At 38.7% G+C, this 17,435-nt stretch overlaps 1 protein-coding gene across 2 annotated transcripts in view; it reads right to left on the reverse strand.

Moving 5' to 3' along the window:
- Positions 1 to 17,435, reverse strand: part of ADAMTS3 (ADAM metallopeptidase with thrombospondin type 1 motif 3) — a 273,735-nt gene that overhangs the window by 155,256 nt on the left and 101,044 nt on the right. For both annotated transcript variants that reach the window (XM_084972446.1, XM_021101423.2), the window contains one exon: positions 372 to 528. In XM_084972446.1, the coding sequence (XP_084828572.1) occupies positions 372 to 528 (157 nt within the window). The remainder of the gene's footprint in view (positions 1 to 371; positions 529 to 17,435) is intronic.

Raw genomic sequence — 17,435 nt, forward strand, 5'->3', positions numbered from 1 at the left:
ATCCCTGGCCTCGCTCAGTGGGTTAAGGATCCAGGGTTGCTGTGAGCTGTGGTGTAGGTCACAGACGCGGCTCAGATCCCGAGTTGCTGTGGCTCTGGCATAGGCCGGTGGCTACAGCTCCGATTGGACCCCTAGCCTGGGAACCTCCACATGCCATGGGTGCAGCCCAAGAAAATACAAAAAGACAAATAAATAAATTAATTAATTAATTAAAAAGGCAAGCCATATTTCATGATTTATAAATATAAACGTCTTGCTACCTCCACGTTATTTAGAAGCACATGACAATCACATTCTCTTAAGGGATGGGAGGGTGGTTTTCATCACATGTTAAACTCAGTTAGTTAATAAACCTTGTCAAAGATGCCTACCTCCGTAGTGGAAGTCTTGGGACATGTCCACAGGAGCCTGCTCTACTGCTGATCTCTTGTAGACAACATGAATCCTTCCTTTTTCTTCCTCCATCTGCTTACCTCTTTCCAAGGGTTCAATGAAATACTCATCATTATCACTTTTTATCATTCCAGCCTAGAGAAAACATAAAATGTGTTCATTTTAAAAGAAATATCTATCATCTTGAGCTCACGAGCACCATTTTCAATGGCAAGAATACAATTTTTGAAAATGAATCGGTTTTCTTCCCACGGTTTGGTTATACATTTAAAATGATTAAGCTACTATAAATATCAATTAGTCATAGGAGGTAGAAATTCATATAGGGTAGGAAGGCAAACATTCATATAAGGTAGAATAAGAGCTTTACATGGGTAAAGAATAAGGAAATTGTACAATCTACATATTTCATCAGACTGTAAAAGAAATGAATTTATATATTCTACTTGGTATCTCTAAAAAAATCTTATGGGGCACATAAATTCAAGAAACATCTCTGATTTACCACAATAACCCGTTGTGGAGCGGGCATCCATGCATGTGAAGGATTTCTATGAGAGGAATGATTCCATGGAGCACTCAGTACATCAGTGATTTCTGTCTTGAAATAGCCTCTTTAAGTTTCAGTGGAAACCCCACATTTCTAATGATTAATATAAAGAACTCATGTTTGTCCCTTATTCACCTAATTTCATGATTTTACATATTTTTCCTCCTCAAGCTTCATCCTTTTGCATGAACAGGTTATCTTACATTCAATCCCTTCTTTCTACCTCCGCAGTGTCTTTTTCTGACTCTCTGTCATCTTTTGTTTGTTTAGAAAACACCAGGACTATATTATTCAGGACTTCAGCTAAAGAGAAACGAAGGTTCTGTCTGAAATCTATTCTTCTTTAGGTATCTAAGTCACATTATAGTCAGTTACAGGCCATATTCCCACCGTAAAGGTCATGCATTAATAGGTGGTACTAATTTAAACAGCAGTACCTATATTTGAAAACAACGTTGAAGAAATACTGTACTAGTGTAGAACTATAATTATTTTGAAAATATTTATAAGATCTAAGTCAGATTTTTCTTCTGATGCCTTTATTCTCTATTTCCAAAGATGAGGTCAATGGCTCTCAGGAAATTTTGGCAAAGGGGAGGGCGTGGTTCTCACCCCTTCTGACGGGTGGTCTAAAGGCTGTACCACTGTGAGAAGCAGCACGGACACGAAAGGTAAGTACCCCTTGCCAAACAGCATTTGTTTTCAGCAGATATGCCCAGGACTGTAGCTTTTCTGCTGCATTCAAATCTGTCCCCTCCTTCCCATTCTGTTTTCTCCTACTTGATGTGCTCTACCGCCTCCTCCCCCTGTGTCAGCTTCATAGGGAACGTGGAGAAGCTGTGCTGTCTCCATGAATCATTTCTACACCCACCTAGATGCTGAGCACACACAAACAGCCCTTGAATTTATGTGACCTTGTCTTACAAGGAAACATCACATCAGCTCTTTCATAATGTTTAGTTTTTACCCCTCCCCCCCGAACAAATGTCTAGCCTTCATTAAAAAGAACGTTTGTTTTTTTATATGGAGCGGCAAGAGATGTTTGTATATTTTGGAGATTAAACCCTTGTCAGTTGCTTCATTTGCACATATATAGACATTTCTCCAAAGAAGACATACAGATGGACAAAAAGCACATGAAAAGATGCTCTACATCACTAACTGTTAGAGAAATGCAAATCGAAACTACTAGGAGGTACCAAGTCATACCAGCCAGAATGGCCATCATCAAAAAGTCTATAAACAATAAATGCTGGAGAGGGTGCAGAGAAAAGGAAACCCTTTTACAACTATTGGTTGTAAATTGGTACAACCATTATGGAAAACAGTATGGAGGTTCCTGAAAAAGCAAAAACACAACTACTATATGATCCAGCAATCCCAATCCTGGGCACATATCCAAAAGAAACCATAATTTGAAAAGATATACGCACCCCAATGTTCACTACAGCACTATTTACAATAGTCAAGACATGGAAGCAACCTAAACGTCCACTGACAGAGGAATGGATGAAGATGGATAATATATATATAGCAATATTACTCGGCCATAAAAAAGAATGAAATAATGCCATTTGCAGCAACATGGATGGACCTAGAAACTATCACACTGAGTGAAGTTTGACAGTGAATGACAAACATCATATGATATCACTTATATGTGGAATCTAGAAAAAAAGAATACAAATGAACTTATTTGCAGAACAGAAACAGACTCACAGACTTTGAAAAATTTATGGTTACCAAAGGGGACAGGTTGAGGTGTGGAAGGGGTGGACTGGGGGTTTGGGAATGGCATATGCACACTGAGGTGTTTAGAATGATTGACCAACAGGGACCTTCTGTATAGCACAGAGAACTACACCCAGTATTCTGTGATAATCTATGTGGGAAAAGAATCTGAAGGAGAATGGATGTGTGTACATGTATAACTGAATCACTGTTGTAAAGCAGAAATTATCACAACCTTGTAAATCAACTATGCTTCAATAAAACCTTTAAAATATAAAATAAAATAAAATAAAATAGGAGTTCCTGTCGTGGCACAACAGGAACAAATCTGACTAGGAACCATGAGGTTGTGGGTCGATACCTGGCCTCACAAAGTGGGTTAAAGATCCGGCGTTGCCATGAGCTGTGGTGTAGGTCAAAGATGCGGCTTGAATCCCACGTTGCTGTGGCTCTGGCATAGACCAGCAGCTGTAGCTCTGATTAGACCCCTAGCCTGGGAACCTCCATATGCTGTGAGTGTGGCCCTAAAAAGAAGACAAAGATAAATAAATAAAATAAAATAAAATAAAGGGAGATCATATTAAAAAAAAAAAAAAAGAAAGAACAGAGATGAGTTCCCCTTGTGGTACAACAGGTTAAGGATCTGGCATTGTCTCTGCAGCTGCTCGGGTCATTGCTGAGGCGTGGGTTGGATCCTTGGCCTAGCCTGGCTGGGCACATAAATGGTAGAATAAGACCTTGAAAATTGTACAATTTATATATTTCATTAAACTGTAAAAAAAAGCACATTATATATTTACTTAGTGTTTTATCTCTAAAAATATCTTATGGGGCACATAAATTCAAGAAACAATTTACCATAATAATTTATTGTGGAGGGACTCTCCATGCATGTGAAGGATTATGGCTTGGATCGCTGGCCTGGAACTTCCACGTGCTGCGTGTGCAGCCAAAAATAAAGAAAAAAAAAAAAAAAAGAACTTTGAGCTGGTGGGCCTTTAATAGCAATGATGATCTTCTAGACACAATTCCAATATTTGGAGTTTTTTCTCATCTGGTCAATTATACTTCTACTCTTGTACTGCCAAATGCAGTGTTTTCCACAAGTGGCCTAATTAGATCTCTGCCTTTCAGAGTTGTTCCTATTGCCAATGGAGTCATCTCCTCTACATTTTCCAGCATTTTCTCATGCTTTTCCATTGTCATTTTAATCTCTTTAGCATTAGTGTCACATTCTCATATCTATTCTTACCAGTAATTTCAGCCTCACTATTTTGCCCTCCTCAGGAATGGATGGGTAAATAATATTCATAAAACACATCCAAACTAGGCACAAACACAATGAGCACATAACCAGTTAACTAACAGTAGCAAGTCCAAGGCTGAAATGTCCAGCCGCTCATGCTAATGCCATCTGTTGGTGGGAAGCAGTATTAACCAGCTTCATCATGGAAAACAGGTCTGTGGATATACATCTAAGATTACACATTGAAGGTTATCAATATTCATCTTCATTCCGGTCTTTTCTTGGCCCCCAAATCCATTCAGTCACAGATTTCTGTAAAGTCTCTTACATTCTTCTCCCATCGTTCTATTTCCACGGCCATTTCCTTAGTTACAGACTTCATCATTGTTCACCTGGACTACATAAGCTGCCTCCCATTGTGAGAATTTCCCTAAACCATAATGACTCCCCCAGATGAGTGCCTAACTCTGGGTGGAAATAGTGCTCACTGACGCAGCCAGCAACCTCTGAGCAACGGGCAGTGGCTACCACAGACAATTGAAAGTCATGGAGAGGGTGGTAATAGCCCACATGCCATTAAAAACCATTTCCACATACTTTCTATTGCAAAATTTAAATCCCAGGCCCCATGATGTTACATCGCTTATGAGTCCACAGGTAAAATGTAACACAGCCAATCCTTGCCCTTAGAAGGCAATGAAAATTTAAATCACATTAAGAGGCAATATCAATGGCAAGGCAAAAGTTGGGCCCCATGACTTCTGATAACTCCATGAACAGGAAATCTGAGCACCTACCCTTTTATTCATCATTTTAAGCAAAGTTTAATGGAAAAAGGTACCTAACCCAAAGCACTGGACTAGATACTACAGTGAAATTAAAAAAAAAAAAATTCTCAAAGACATGGTTCATTTACCCTCCAGTTGAGGGCAATCTAATCAAATAAATACAATATATGCCAATATTCAATGAGGTAAGTAATGGAAAGTCTAGAAAGTAAGTGATATGACAGTTGAAAGTCAAATCAGGTTAGATTCTTTTCCCTTAAGATTACTGCACAAGCAAACTGTCAACAGGAGCTGTTGATTTCCTATCCACAATTATCTAAACTCAATTTCAACTGAAATCTCTCTAGTCAGCATGGGAATTACACTTGGGCCACTGCTGGAGTTCACACTGTCTCACATTTCCACATAGCACAGTGGGCAAAATTGCTTTTTCAAATTATCATATCATTTCAGACAAACTAGAATGTGGTAATAAGTGGACTAAACACACAATGGCTCACAAGACCAGGTGCCTCTTTCTTGCTCACATAAGAGCTCAGGATAGTTCTAGGTCAGCTAGGAAGGGGTTCTGCTCCACACAGTGTTGCAGGTGCCCAGCCTGACAGTGGCTCTGCCATTTCAATACAGGCTCTCACGTCTGCCCAGTTAAAGGGGAAAGCATGAGGAAGCCCACGTGGGAGATTTTATGAGCCAGCCCTGGATGTATTCACCATGACCACTTACTTCCATGGAGAGCATCGAGTCATAAGGCTGGCTCATGGCCAACTGCAAAGAGAGTCCGGAAGTAGAATCTGACTGTGTATCCAGGGAGAAGAGACAAATAGATTTGATGAACAGATGGCAGTCTCAACCTCAAATGAGATCACGCCACTCTTTTTGCTTGAAACACTTCAGTTGTTTCCACTGCACTTAAAACCACAGCCTTCACCATGGCCTTCAAGGCCTGTATCGTCTGGTCCTGCCTGTCAACATCAAGCATTGCCACCGTCACCCTACTTACTACATCCCAGCCTGTGGGGCCTTTGTTTAGCACTGTTCTTCTTTTGATATTCCTGTAGCTCTTTATAGTCTCAAGCCTTTGAAATACTTAGAAAGCTCCTCTCCCACCATGCCATACCTCCCTTAGCTGGCTACTGTTTTATTCTCCATGTATCAGGTTTTTTTTTTTTTTTTTTTTTTTTTGTCCCTTTGCCATTTCTAGGGTCGCTCTGGCGGCATATGGAGGTTCCCAGGCTAGGGGTCGAATCGGAGCTGTAGCCTCCGGCCTACGCCAAGGCCACAGCAACTCGGGATCCTACACCACAGCTCACGGCAACGACAGATCCTTAACCCACTGAGCAAGGGCAGGGATCGAACCCGCAACCTCATGGTTCCTAGTCGGATTCGTCAACCACTGCGCCACGACGGGAACGCCCCTGTATCAGCTTTGTTAGAAATGATTTTCTGGCTTCCTCATCCCCACACAGATTAGGTGCTCCATAGAAATTAGGGCCATTGTAGCCGATCACTCCTACTCAGAGCAGCATGTTTTCCCTCATGGCCCTTAACATAAATCCCAGGTTAAGTGTATTAGTTCCTGTCTCTTTCATGGCACTAACTGCTGAGGTGGACTTGTATGTCTTAATTCACCTTTGTCTCCTAAAGCACCAGCACAACTGCTGCACAAAATATGCCTTCAGCATATTTTCTGATGAAAAATGACATGAATGAATGGTAAAAGGGAGGGATAAAGCATTTTTAGAGACATGTGGAAGTCTTCAAAAGGTGGGAGGATGGTCATGCTGGTGGTGTGAGAGGAGGCATTAGAAGTGGGATGGGTTGAGTAAAAAGGTGGGACGTGCAGAAGCCTGAGACCTGTGTGAGGACAGCGGGTAACCTGCTCATCAGAGCAGGGTCTGTGCAGGTGGTTCTGGGAACAAAGTAGGGAGGACTTGTGTCACCTCGTGTCGGAATGTTAATCTGTAGAATGGAGAACAATGACAACAAGGATGGTTGATTAGATGGACCAAAACAAAGCATTGTTTTGCGATTAATCTGATGTTTGAGTTCTAGGTGGAAGAAAGACTAGAAAACAAGCAATCACAAAGCTAAAATAAAATTTCAGATGGCAGCGGTGGCAAATGGGAAAAGGAGAAAGAGAAAGAAAAAGAGTGATAACAAGAAAAAGTAAATAACGTATGATATCCCTTATGTGTGGAATCTAAAATAAGGCACAGATGATCCTATCTACAAAACAGAAACAGATCATGGCCAAGGTGAGCAGACATGTGGTTCCCAGGAGGGGGTGGGGAAGGGAGTGGGATGGGTGGGGAGTTCAGGGGTTTTGGATACAAATTGTTATATATGGAATGGATGGGCAATGGGGCCCTACTGCACAGCACGGGGAACTGTGTGTGATTGGGTCACTTGGCTGTACAATAGAAACTGAAGAAACATTGTAAATCAACTATAATCTTTAAAACGTAAAAAAAAGAAAAAGTAAATATTTGGTCACCTATTAAAATATAAACTTCTCTGCTCAAAACCTCTAAGGGCTCCCCTTCTACAGTAATTAATAACCACAATTTGTAGGGGGAGGGGGAGGCACCTGGCCTTCCTTGCTCTCAGCATCACCACTCCCTGGGCCTCATCTCTTTCCTCTTGCCCTTGCCTGTCCATGTCAGTCACAATGGACTCTTGGCTGATCCTTGACACCAAGCACGTGACCCTGTTAAGGCCATTGCCCTGGAAAAGCACTTGCCACTTGAATGTTCCTTTCCTGGAATCTTCTTCCCCCAGATTCCACATCCCCCTAACTCTTTCACCTCCTAAAGTCCTTGTCTAACTGAACACACCCTGACTACTCTGCTCCCCCAGCCCGGAACCCTCAGCTTTCATACCCTGCTCCACCTTTTCCATTGCACTCCCTGCTTTCTGACATTCTAGATAACCACTGACGATGCTCACTGTTCACTGTTGCTTTCCCAACACTCTCCCACTGCTCAGGAATTACTTTACTCTGGCCACTATGGATCCCAAGGGCCTAAAATAGTGCCTGGTACAAACTAGATACTCGATAAATATTTGCTGAATGACAAAATGAGCAGTCAAGAATAAGGAAGAGAGTGAGGTGCAATCCAAGATGATGCCTAAACCTTGAAGTGGGGTGCCGGGGAAATTAATGCTTTCATTCACAGAAACAGAAAAGCTAAAAGGAAAAACTGATTGGAAAGGCAGGAAGATTAGTTTATTAAACATATTCACTTGAGAAGGTGGTGAAAATGCCCAACATGCAGAGAAGAGATGGAGAATTATTATTCAGAAAAATTACCACAGCCACAAACATTGGAAATGGGATCTATCTCCTCATAGGCAATAGCTAAAACTGTTGAAAAAAATGAATAAGAAAAGTTCTTAAAGAGTTTGAGGGAGAGTCAGTGGAGAATCTTGAGAAATGCTCCCCCTCGCCAAAAAAAAGAACCTTTGGATATGACTATACAGGAAATTCCTAAGATCTGAACTCAGGATCATGGTCTACAAGGCCCTACATAACCTGACATTGTCTATTTTTCTGGCTTCTCCTAACACTTTAGACCTTGCTCTTTCTGCTCTAGTCCCATGGTCCGCAGCCCCACAAGCACTATCCCAACCTGCATAAATGAGTTTTCCCTTCCCTCTCTAGCTCAGCCCATTACCTCCACTATTGTTACTCCTCTGGAACATAAACTCCATCAAGCATAGACTGCCAGATTCACTCTGTATCCCAGAACAGTTCCTGGTTCAAAGTAGGTACCTAATATTTAAAGGAGAGTGGGAGAGCAAACTCATGTAAGGTATGGACCAGTGAAAATAAAACAATTTAAAAGGAAGTTGAAAAGAAATGTCAAAGAGAGATGGGAGGTAAACAGAGTAGCGTATGACAGGCATCTAAATAGGAGAGAGTTTCACCAAAGCAAAAGTAACTGCAGTGGAGAAAACACAAAGAATGAAGACGGTGAAAAGGAAACTAGACAAAGTGTCTAATTAGACTAATGGGGGCTGAAGAGCATTACAATGAGTTATGGAAAGAGCAGGTGGTAAAGCCACATATATTTCAGATCCTAGACTATTCAGAGCCATTAAATGTAGCTCTTCCCAACACACTATAATGATTGTTCTCCCTCAGTAGCTACCAAAAATGGGGTGACTTTTTTAAAAAAGTACTCATTTTTTTTTACAATCCAAGTGCCCACTAACAGACAAGTGCTTAAGAGGATGGGGTGTATGTGTTTTATATATATGTACATAAAATACACATACATGCATATATAGGAGAATACTATTCAGCCATAAAAAGAATGAAATACTGCCATTTGCGGTAACGTGGATGGACCTAGAGAATATTAGGCTTAGTGAAATAAGTTAGAGAAAGATAAATGCTATATGATATCACTTATATGTGGAATATAAAACAAGTGAATCTGGAGTTCCCATTGTGGCTCAGTGGTTAACAAATCTGACTAGTAACCACAAGGTTATGGGTTCAATCCCTGGCCTTGCTCAGTGGGTTAAGGATCTGGCATTGCCGTGAGCTGTGGTGTAGGTCGAAGACGCGGCTCGGATCCCATGTGGCTGTGGCTCTGGCGTAGGCCGGCGGCTACAGCTCCGATGAGACCCCTAGCTGGGAACCTCCATATACCATGGGTGTGGCCCCAGAAAGACAAAAAAAAAAAAAAAAAAAAAAAAAAAAAAAGAATCTATATACAAAATAGAAACAGACTTGTAGACATAGAAAAAATGTTTGGTTACCAAAGGGGAAGAGGAAAGGAAGGGGGGACAAGTTAGGGTCATGGGATTGACAAACTATTATACATAAAATAGATAAGAATTTAATCTATAGCACAGGGAATTGTGCTCAGTGTCTGTAACCTATAATGGAATATAACTGAATAACTTTGATATAACATGAAACTAACACAATATAGTAAATCAACCATATGTCCATTAAAAGGAAAAAAAGATATCTTGCCCCAGGCAAAAAATCACCAATACTAACAGTTAAGTGGTAAAGGCTCTTTTATCCACTAAGACACTGACTTAGGTAATCATGCATTCAACGAATATTTGTGGAAACTCAGAAGCCATGCATTTTCACACCCTAATATTAAATAACTCACTCCTGCTCTTAGGTCCCCCACAATTTTAAAGGAATAAAACCCAATATGGACAAAATAAAAAATTCTCAGACCATGACATTCCAAGTGTTGGCATTATTTATAATGCTGTCAGAAATTTACAACTTTTAAATTATAACTTAGAAGAAATATTTAGAAATGTCACACACAAGATTACATATGGTCTTAAAGGATTCTGTTTAAACAGATGCACTCATTTCTAATCCATATTTAATGTTATTTAATTGATGTATGGTATTAAGACAGTATTTCATATATTTCTCCTTATGACACAAAGCCCTCCATACTTACCATTCTATGCTCCCATGTAACAATACAGAAAATACTTACGGTATGTCTCAAATTATTTTCCAAAATTTAACACATAGTAACTTTTAAAATAGTTACTATCTTAAATACTATATTAAGCTCATCATATTAAACTTATTATATTTTAAGTCTTCATGCAGCTTCTTCGATATCAATTTATAGGGGATATTTACAAAGCAATGATCTCTGCTAAAGAGTCACCTGCGTAATTTCCCTCTCATCTGGTCAACTCTTCCAGCTACATCACTCAGTTTAAACACTGCCAAGAATCCAGAATTAAGCCAAATAGCTTCTGAGAATGGAAACAGCTATCACACAAGCCACCCTCCATACCTACTAAGGAGGGCTCCTTACAGTCATATTTGACACCCAGTTCTGGTTTATTGACCAGGTGAGGTGGTTTCCTAATTCTCATCAAAATGCAAATGGAAAGCAAGAAAGGGGAGTGGTGTCCAAGGAGCTTCGGATGAGATAATTTCTATGACTGCCCTTTGTAAAGCATAAAGCCCACCACAAATGTAAAACTCCAGGCTTCAGATGTCGACAGTAATAAATAGCAGTCACTAAGAAAAGACTAAATTGTGTTCCATTTAATTTAAATAAAAATCAGTATAAATGACATTTTCAAAAGGTTTACCAATGTTTTTTGAAAATTCTGGGACAGAAGTCTTATGCTATGTGAATGTTCTATTTTTAACTGTGACGCCTAAATGATGTTTTACTGCAGTGATTCTCAAATCTATTAAGGAAGGAGAGGAGAAATAGGGTTTTTTTAGAATACCAGAAAAAATGTGCCAAATAATGCAACCCATAATTGAAGCTGAAGCTAACTAAATATTCATTATTTTGTGCTAAATTGGTTACCGTCTTATACTAGGTCGTAAGATACAAAGGCAGTAACAAATTTTAAATGTCTAGTTTAAGTGCTAATTAAACTTGTTTAAACTTAGTCAAGTTTTAAATATCTAGAAGGACACAGAGAAACTTTTCTATTAATGCTGTGTATGTAAGAGAGAATAAATGTAAATATAATATTCAAGAAAAATCATCATTGCACCTTAGTGGTACAACAACTCCCTCTTAGCTCACTAAGGTTCATAAAAAAAAACATTTTGATTTGAATTTCTCTAATAATCAGTGATGTTGGGCATTGTTTCATGTGCTTGTTGGCCATCTGTATATCTTCCTTGGAGAAATGTCTATTCAGGTCTTTTGCCCATTTTTCAATTGGGTTGTTGGCTTTTTTGCTGTTGAGTTGTATAAGTTGCTTGTATATTTTAGAGATTAAGCCCTTGTCAGTTGCATCATTTGAAACTAGAGATAACCACTTCACACCAGTCATAATGGCCATCATTAATAAGTCCAAAATAACAAATGCTGGAGGGGGCGGGGAGAAAAGGGAACCCTCCTGCACTGTTGGTGAGAATGTAAGCTGGTACAACCACTATGGAGAACAGTATGGAGGAAATCTATACATAGAACTACCATACAACCCACCAGTCCCATTCTTGGGCATATATCTGGACAAAACTTTCCTTAAAAAACACACATGCACCCGCATGTTCATTGCAGCACTATGCACAAAAGCCAAGACATGGAAACAACCAAAATGTCCATCAACAGATGATTAAGACGATGTGGTATATATACACAATGGAATATGACTCAGCCATAAGAAAGAATGAAATAATGCCATCTGCAGCAACATGGATGGAACTAGAGATTCTCATCCTGAGTGAAGTAAGGCAGAAATAGAAAGACAAATACCATATGATATCACTTATATCTGGAATCTAATATATGGCACAAAGGAACCTTTCTACAGAAAAGAAACTCATGGACTTGGAGAACAGACTTGTGGTTGCCAAGGGGGAGGGGGAGGGAGTGGGATGGATTGGGAGCTTGGAGTTAACAGATACAGACTATTGCCTTTGGAATGGATAAGCAATGACATCCTGCTGTGTAGCACTGGGAACTATGTCTAGTCACTTATGATGGAGCATGATAATGTGAGAAAAAGGAATGTATACCTGTATGTGTAACATGGTCACAATGCTGTACAGTAGGAAAAAAAAGGTAAAAAAAAGAAAAAAGATTAAGCTAAAAAACATTTTGAGAATCGCCATCTTATTCCACTGCGGCTGCCAACATTTATTCTATCAGCGTATCAATAACACACCTTGCCTAGTTCCATCTTGTCATTAGAATGGACAGATGTTATTATATGAATATGATTTCCATATTTACCCTAAATTTCAGGGAGTATTTCAATGACATCCCCAAAATTTCTACAGAGAAAGCATTAGGGAAGGCAAAATAGTGGAAAGGGGCTGGAAAATAGAATGAGGAGAATTGACAAAGTTGTATTTATTAACCAAAGTCACTATTTCTTTATTTACATAAGGAAGCTTAATCATTTGGGTTGCATTTGGATAGAGTTTATGAAGATTAGGACGTAGCTAAAATATCCTCCAAGCCATGCCACTGATTTCCATAAAGCCTTCTCTTATTCCAAAGCCAAAAGTAATTTTCATACTTTTTGGACTCCCAGCATTTTATCTATATTTCTATGGTACTTATCACTGTCAATCTTTTATTATGATTATTTATATCAACTGTGCAAGTGTCTGGAAAGTAAGATTTGTTGAGTAAAATGTCAGCTGAAATTAAATATAAATGTAATCAAATTCAACAGTTATCTTTGGGTTTGGCTGGCATTTTATTCAAGAATGATCCTTCTGGATGACTTCTAAATCTCAACAGCATCTACTATGATCCATAGATAACTAACGACATTAAATGTATATTTGCAGATTCCTCTCTATGAAGGGAATAAATGGGCCCTCCAGTCTGGCAGGTTTTATAGTTGGAGTTCTAATTAAAAAAAAAAAAAAAAAAAAAAAAAAAGGATATTCCATTTGACTCAATCTTGACTCCATTCATTGATCTTAATTCAACTAATTGCTAAAGCAAATGGGTCTAACCATAATCAGAGATATTAGACATCACCATTCCAGTTTCTTAATTAGACAGCGTAACCTCCAACCCTCTGCCTGCTGCCTGATTCTTATCAAAATCTAGGTTACAAGAAACAAAATTCTAGGAAGATTTCCTCAAGGCTAAAGGGTTGTCTATATATCCAATATAATTGCTTTATTTTCTCTAATCTCCATGACCAGCCTCAGCCTCCATGAAGCCAGGCCACTATTACTTGAGCTCCTAATAAGACTGTTTTCGTTCAACTATGTAAAGCACTTAAATACCATCCTGTGATGAAGGACATTTCACAAAAGAGCCTGGGAAGCTCATTATTGTAACAGCAGTTTGATTGTTGTTGAGGACCTCTCTCAACACATCATACTCTGTTTTCTCTGTAAGAATCCAGAGGGGAAAAAACTCTCAGGTTTTAGTAATAGGATCAGTTTTGCTTCACCTGAGAAACTGGCTCATTTTTATTTTTTAAGCACTTTATATCATGTAATCAATCAATATCCATGAGGAAGCGCAGAGTAAAACTTGTATTCTACCTTTAAGACAATCTTGAGTCATAAAACTGTAGATACTGAACTTTTCTCAGACATTACTTTTCCTTCTTGTTTCCCCTATTTTCAATATTTTATTGTGTGAATGCATATAAACTGGTCCATATCTTTCTCATATTGAAGGAGGTAGATACTTGTTGAGTTAAATTACAAGCCCTATGCACTTCGAGCTAAAACTAAGACATTACAGTTTAATTTGAAACAAGAAAGCATATTGTTCTAGAAGTATATAAATTACAGGATTAAATAAATTAATGTTTAGCAGTATTTGATATTTCACAAATATCTAAATATTCCTGAAAAAGTTGAGGACAAATTATTTTTATCACTTTTGAGCAAAATTTGACAGTTTTGAACTCTAAAATTTTGTTTTCCTCGAATTTCTTAATGACATGGTATAAAATATAAAAATATTAATATCAATATATTTATTTTTCATTTGGGCGTTGATTTTATGTAGCTGAGGATTCCATCTATATTAATAAATACTTATGCCAAGATATAACCTCAATAATCTTGACAGGGACTTATGTGAACCAAAAACAGAATGTTTTCTGTTATTATTTCCTCTCGTTGCTTTGTAAAACATAAGCAAACCTAATAAATAATAGCATCAACAACAACAAAAAACAGAATCAAAGTGGCCAATAAGAGAAGAATAAAAGACACAAACAAATTTTTTTTTTTTGTCTTTTTGTCTTTTTAGGGCTGTACCCGCAGTACATGGAGGTTCCCAGGCTAGGGGTATAACTGGAGCTGTTGCTGTCTGCCGACGCCAGAGCCACAGCAACACCAGATCCAAGCCATGTCTGCAACCTATACCACAGCTCACGGCAATGCCAGATCCTTAACCACTGAGTAAGGCCAGGGATCGAACCAGCAACCTCATGGTTCCTAGTCAGGTTCATTTCTGCTGCACCAAGATGGGAACTCCACAAATTTTTAAGGAAGGAAAGAAGAGAAGAAAAGTTAGTCCAACCAAGCTTTAGGCTCCAAGTTTAGCAAAATGAGAGAATGAGCATGTGTGAGAGACAGACCGACAGAATAGGAACTTCTAAGGATTCCGTGTGCCTTTCACTATACAGGAAAAATCCACGTTAGGCCCTTCTTCACCTCCAGTATGATATGTGCCTAGTACAGATGGGCCTCAATTCATGATAAATTTGTTGCTAAATATTTATAAAGGTAAAATATCCAAAAATGTTAAGGCACAGAAGATACAGTTGATTACCTTTCTTTTGTGAAGGGAAGCAGAAAATTGAATAACTGAAATTGTGCAATACTCTTAAGTACTTCTTGCAATTTAAAAGTCAGTGTAATGATTGAACAACCTAAAAAGAACCCACGTGCACTGTGGCTTACCCATAGCTACTGTGCTTGGACAATCACCAAGGGAAAGACGGATACAAATGTGAGGAAGAGGAAGAAGGTGATGAAGGAGACTGAGTCTGCAAATGGATGGAGGAGATTCAGAAAGTCTTAAAAAACCTACACTAATTTTCAGAAAATCTTAAAAAACCTCTACTAAAATGATTTTCATAAGCGCTTGACATTTATGGCATTAAATGGCATATTAAAAATGTTATTCATTTAAAGAAAATGTTGGTTCCTTTTCATAAAGAGAATAAACCACCCCCAGGGTATCTGATTTGATTTTTCATATTGAATTTTTTATATAAAGACATTTCATCTAGTAATTTCCCTGAGTCGCAATGAGGCTACTAAGGGCATACAAAAATCACCAAGAAAAACCTTACCTGACTAGTAGGATCAAAGATTGCAAATATTCATTTTATTAAAATGATCAGTTCAGAAAACCAATGGATCCCTTCTGATGAAATGTTTAGGACTTCTATCCCTAACTGCTAGACTTAAAGATACAACAAACCTATCTCATCTTTTTTTTTTTTTTTTTTTTTTTTTTTTTAATCTTTTTGCCATTTCTTGGGCTGCTCTCACGGCATATGGAGGTTCCCAGGCTAGAGGTCTAATCAGAGCTGTTGTTGCCCGCCGCTGGAGCCACAGTAACACCAGATCCGAGCCACATCTGCAACCTACACCACAGCTCATGGCAATGTTGGATCCTTAACCCACTGAGCAAGGCCAGGGAGGAATCAAACCCACAACCTCATGGTTCCTAGTCAGATTTGTTAAGCACTGTACCACAACAGGAACTCCAAAACCTATCTCATCTTAGCCTAAAGGAGGAATACTGCTTAATTCACGCAAGATTTGGGTTCTGATCAGAGTCTGGCAACTAACTAGTACGACTTTTTAAAAAGTCACTTAAGGAGTTCCCGTCGTGGCGCAGTGGTTAACGAATCCGACTAGGAACCATGAGGTCGCGGGTTCGGTCCCTGCCCTTGCTCAGTGGGTTAACGATCTGGCGTTGCCGTGAGCTGTGGTGTAGGTTGCAGACGCGGCTTGGATCCCGCGTTGCTGTGGCTCTGGCATAGGCTGGCAGCTACAGCTCCGATTAGACCCCTAGCCTGGGAACCTCCATATGCCGTGGGAGCGGCCCAAGAAATAGCAAAAAGACAAAAAAAAAAAAAAAAAAAAAAAAAAAAGTCACTTAAGTTCTTTGGCACTCAGTTTCATAATCTAAAAAATTACAAGAGTTTTACTAAATTAATCACTAATATGACTTCTAATTAAATTATCTTCCAATAGTAGACCTCCCATAAAAGACATATATTTGAAAAGTTGCTCCCTGACAATCTCTCAAGATCCTCTTATTCTCATGATAAATAACTTGAAACACGATGATAAGATGAATGTAAAGTAGGTCGCACACTTTAGTATGCCAAGGAAATTAGGTCCCAACCTCAGAGATTTTTCCATGTTTCAACTCCAGAGAGCCTGATTCAAAAGGCCTGGGATGGGGATCAGAAATCTGCAATTTTAACAAGCACTTAAAAAAAAAAAAAAATGCCACAAACAGTAGCAGTCTGGAAATTATAGTTTGAGGAAAACTTCTTAAAGAATAATGTGCCAATCAAAATGAATCTGGGGATATTTACTCCTTTCCTCTAAAACAAATTTTAAGAAGTTGGTTATTTAAAGGAAACATGAATAAATGCAATCTATGAATTGAACTCCATGTAACAATTAAAATACATAAATTATCTACCAAAGATATTACAAAACATGTATACATTTCTTAGGTTTTTAAGAGTATGCCCAATGAGTCAGGCTATTTTAAATTAACAGTTATAAGGAAAATTAAAAATTGTAATCTTGAAAAAGATCGATATATGTATATGCATATATATATATATATATGACAGAATCACTTTGTTGTACAGTAGAAATTATCAAAACCTTGTAAATCAACTATACTTCAATAAAACTTTAAAAATCCTATTTTTTCATTTAGTAGAAAATAGATATCTACTAATAGTCAGCTGTCACAGGAAAGAAAAAGCTTTACAAATTCCAACAATTAAAAAACAGTTTAAGGGGAATGTAAAATCCAAAAGAACTGAACTTTTTGTTTGTTTGGCCATCCCATGGCATATGGAGTTCCCCAGCCAGGGATGAGATCCAAGCAGCAGTTGCAACCTATCCCCCACCTGCAGCAACACTGGATCCTTAACCCATTAGGCTGGGCTGGGGATCCAGCCTGAGTCCCAGTGCTCCAGAGACCCTGCCCATCCCACTGAGTCACAGCAGGAACTGTGATCCTAACTTCTTTTTTTTGGCCACCCATTGGCATATGGAGCT

The sequence above is a fragment of the Sus scrofa genome, chromosome 8 (assembly GCF_054392235.1).
Source record: "Sus scrofa isolate SSC_HxYL_T2T_F1_AM1 chromosome 8, Sscrofa_HxYL_maternal_Yorkshire_Landrace_v2.0, whole genome shotgun sequence".
Lineage (NCBI taxonomy): Eukaryota > Metazoa > Chordata > Mammalia > Artiodactyla > Suidae > Sus > Sus scrofa.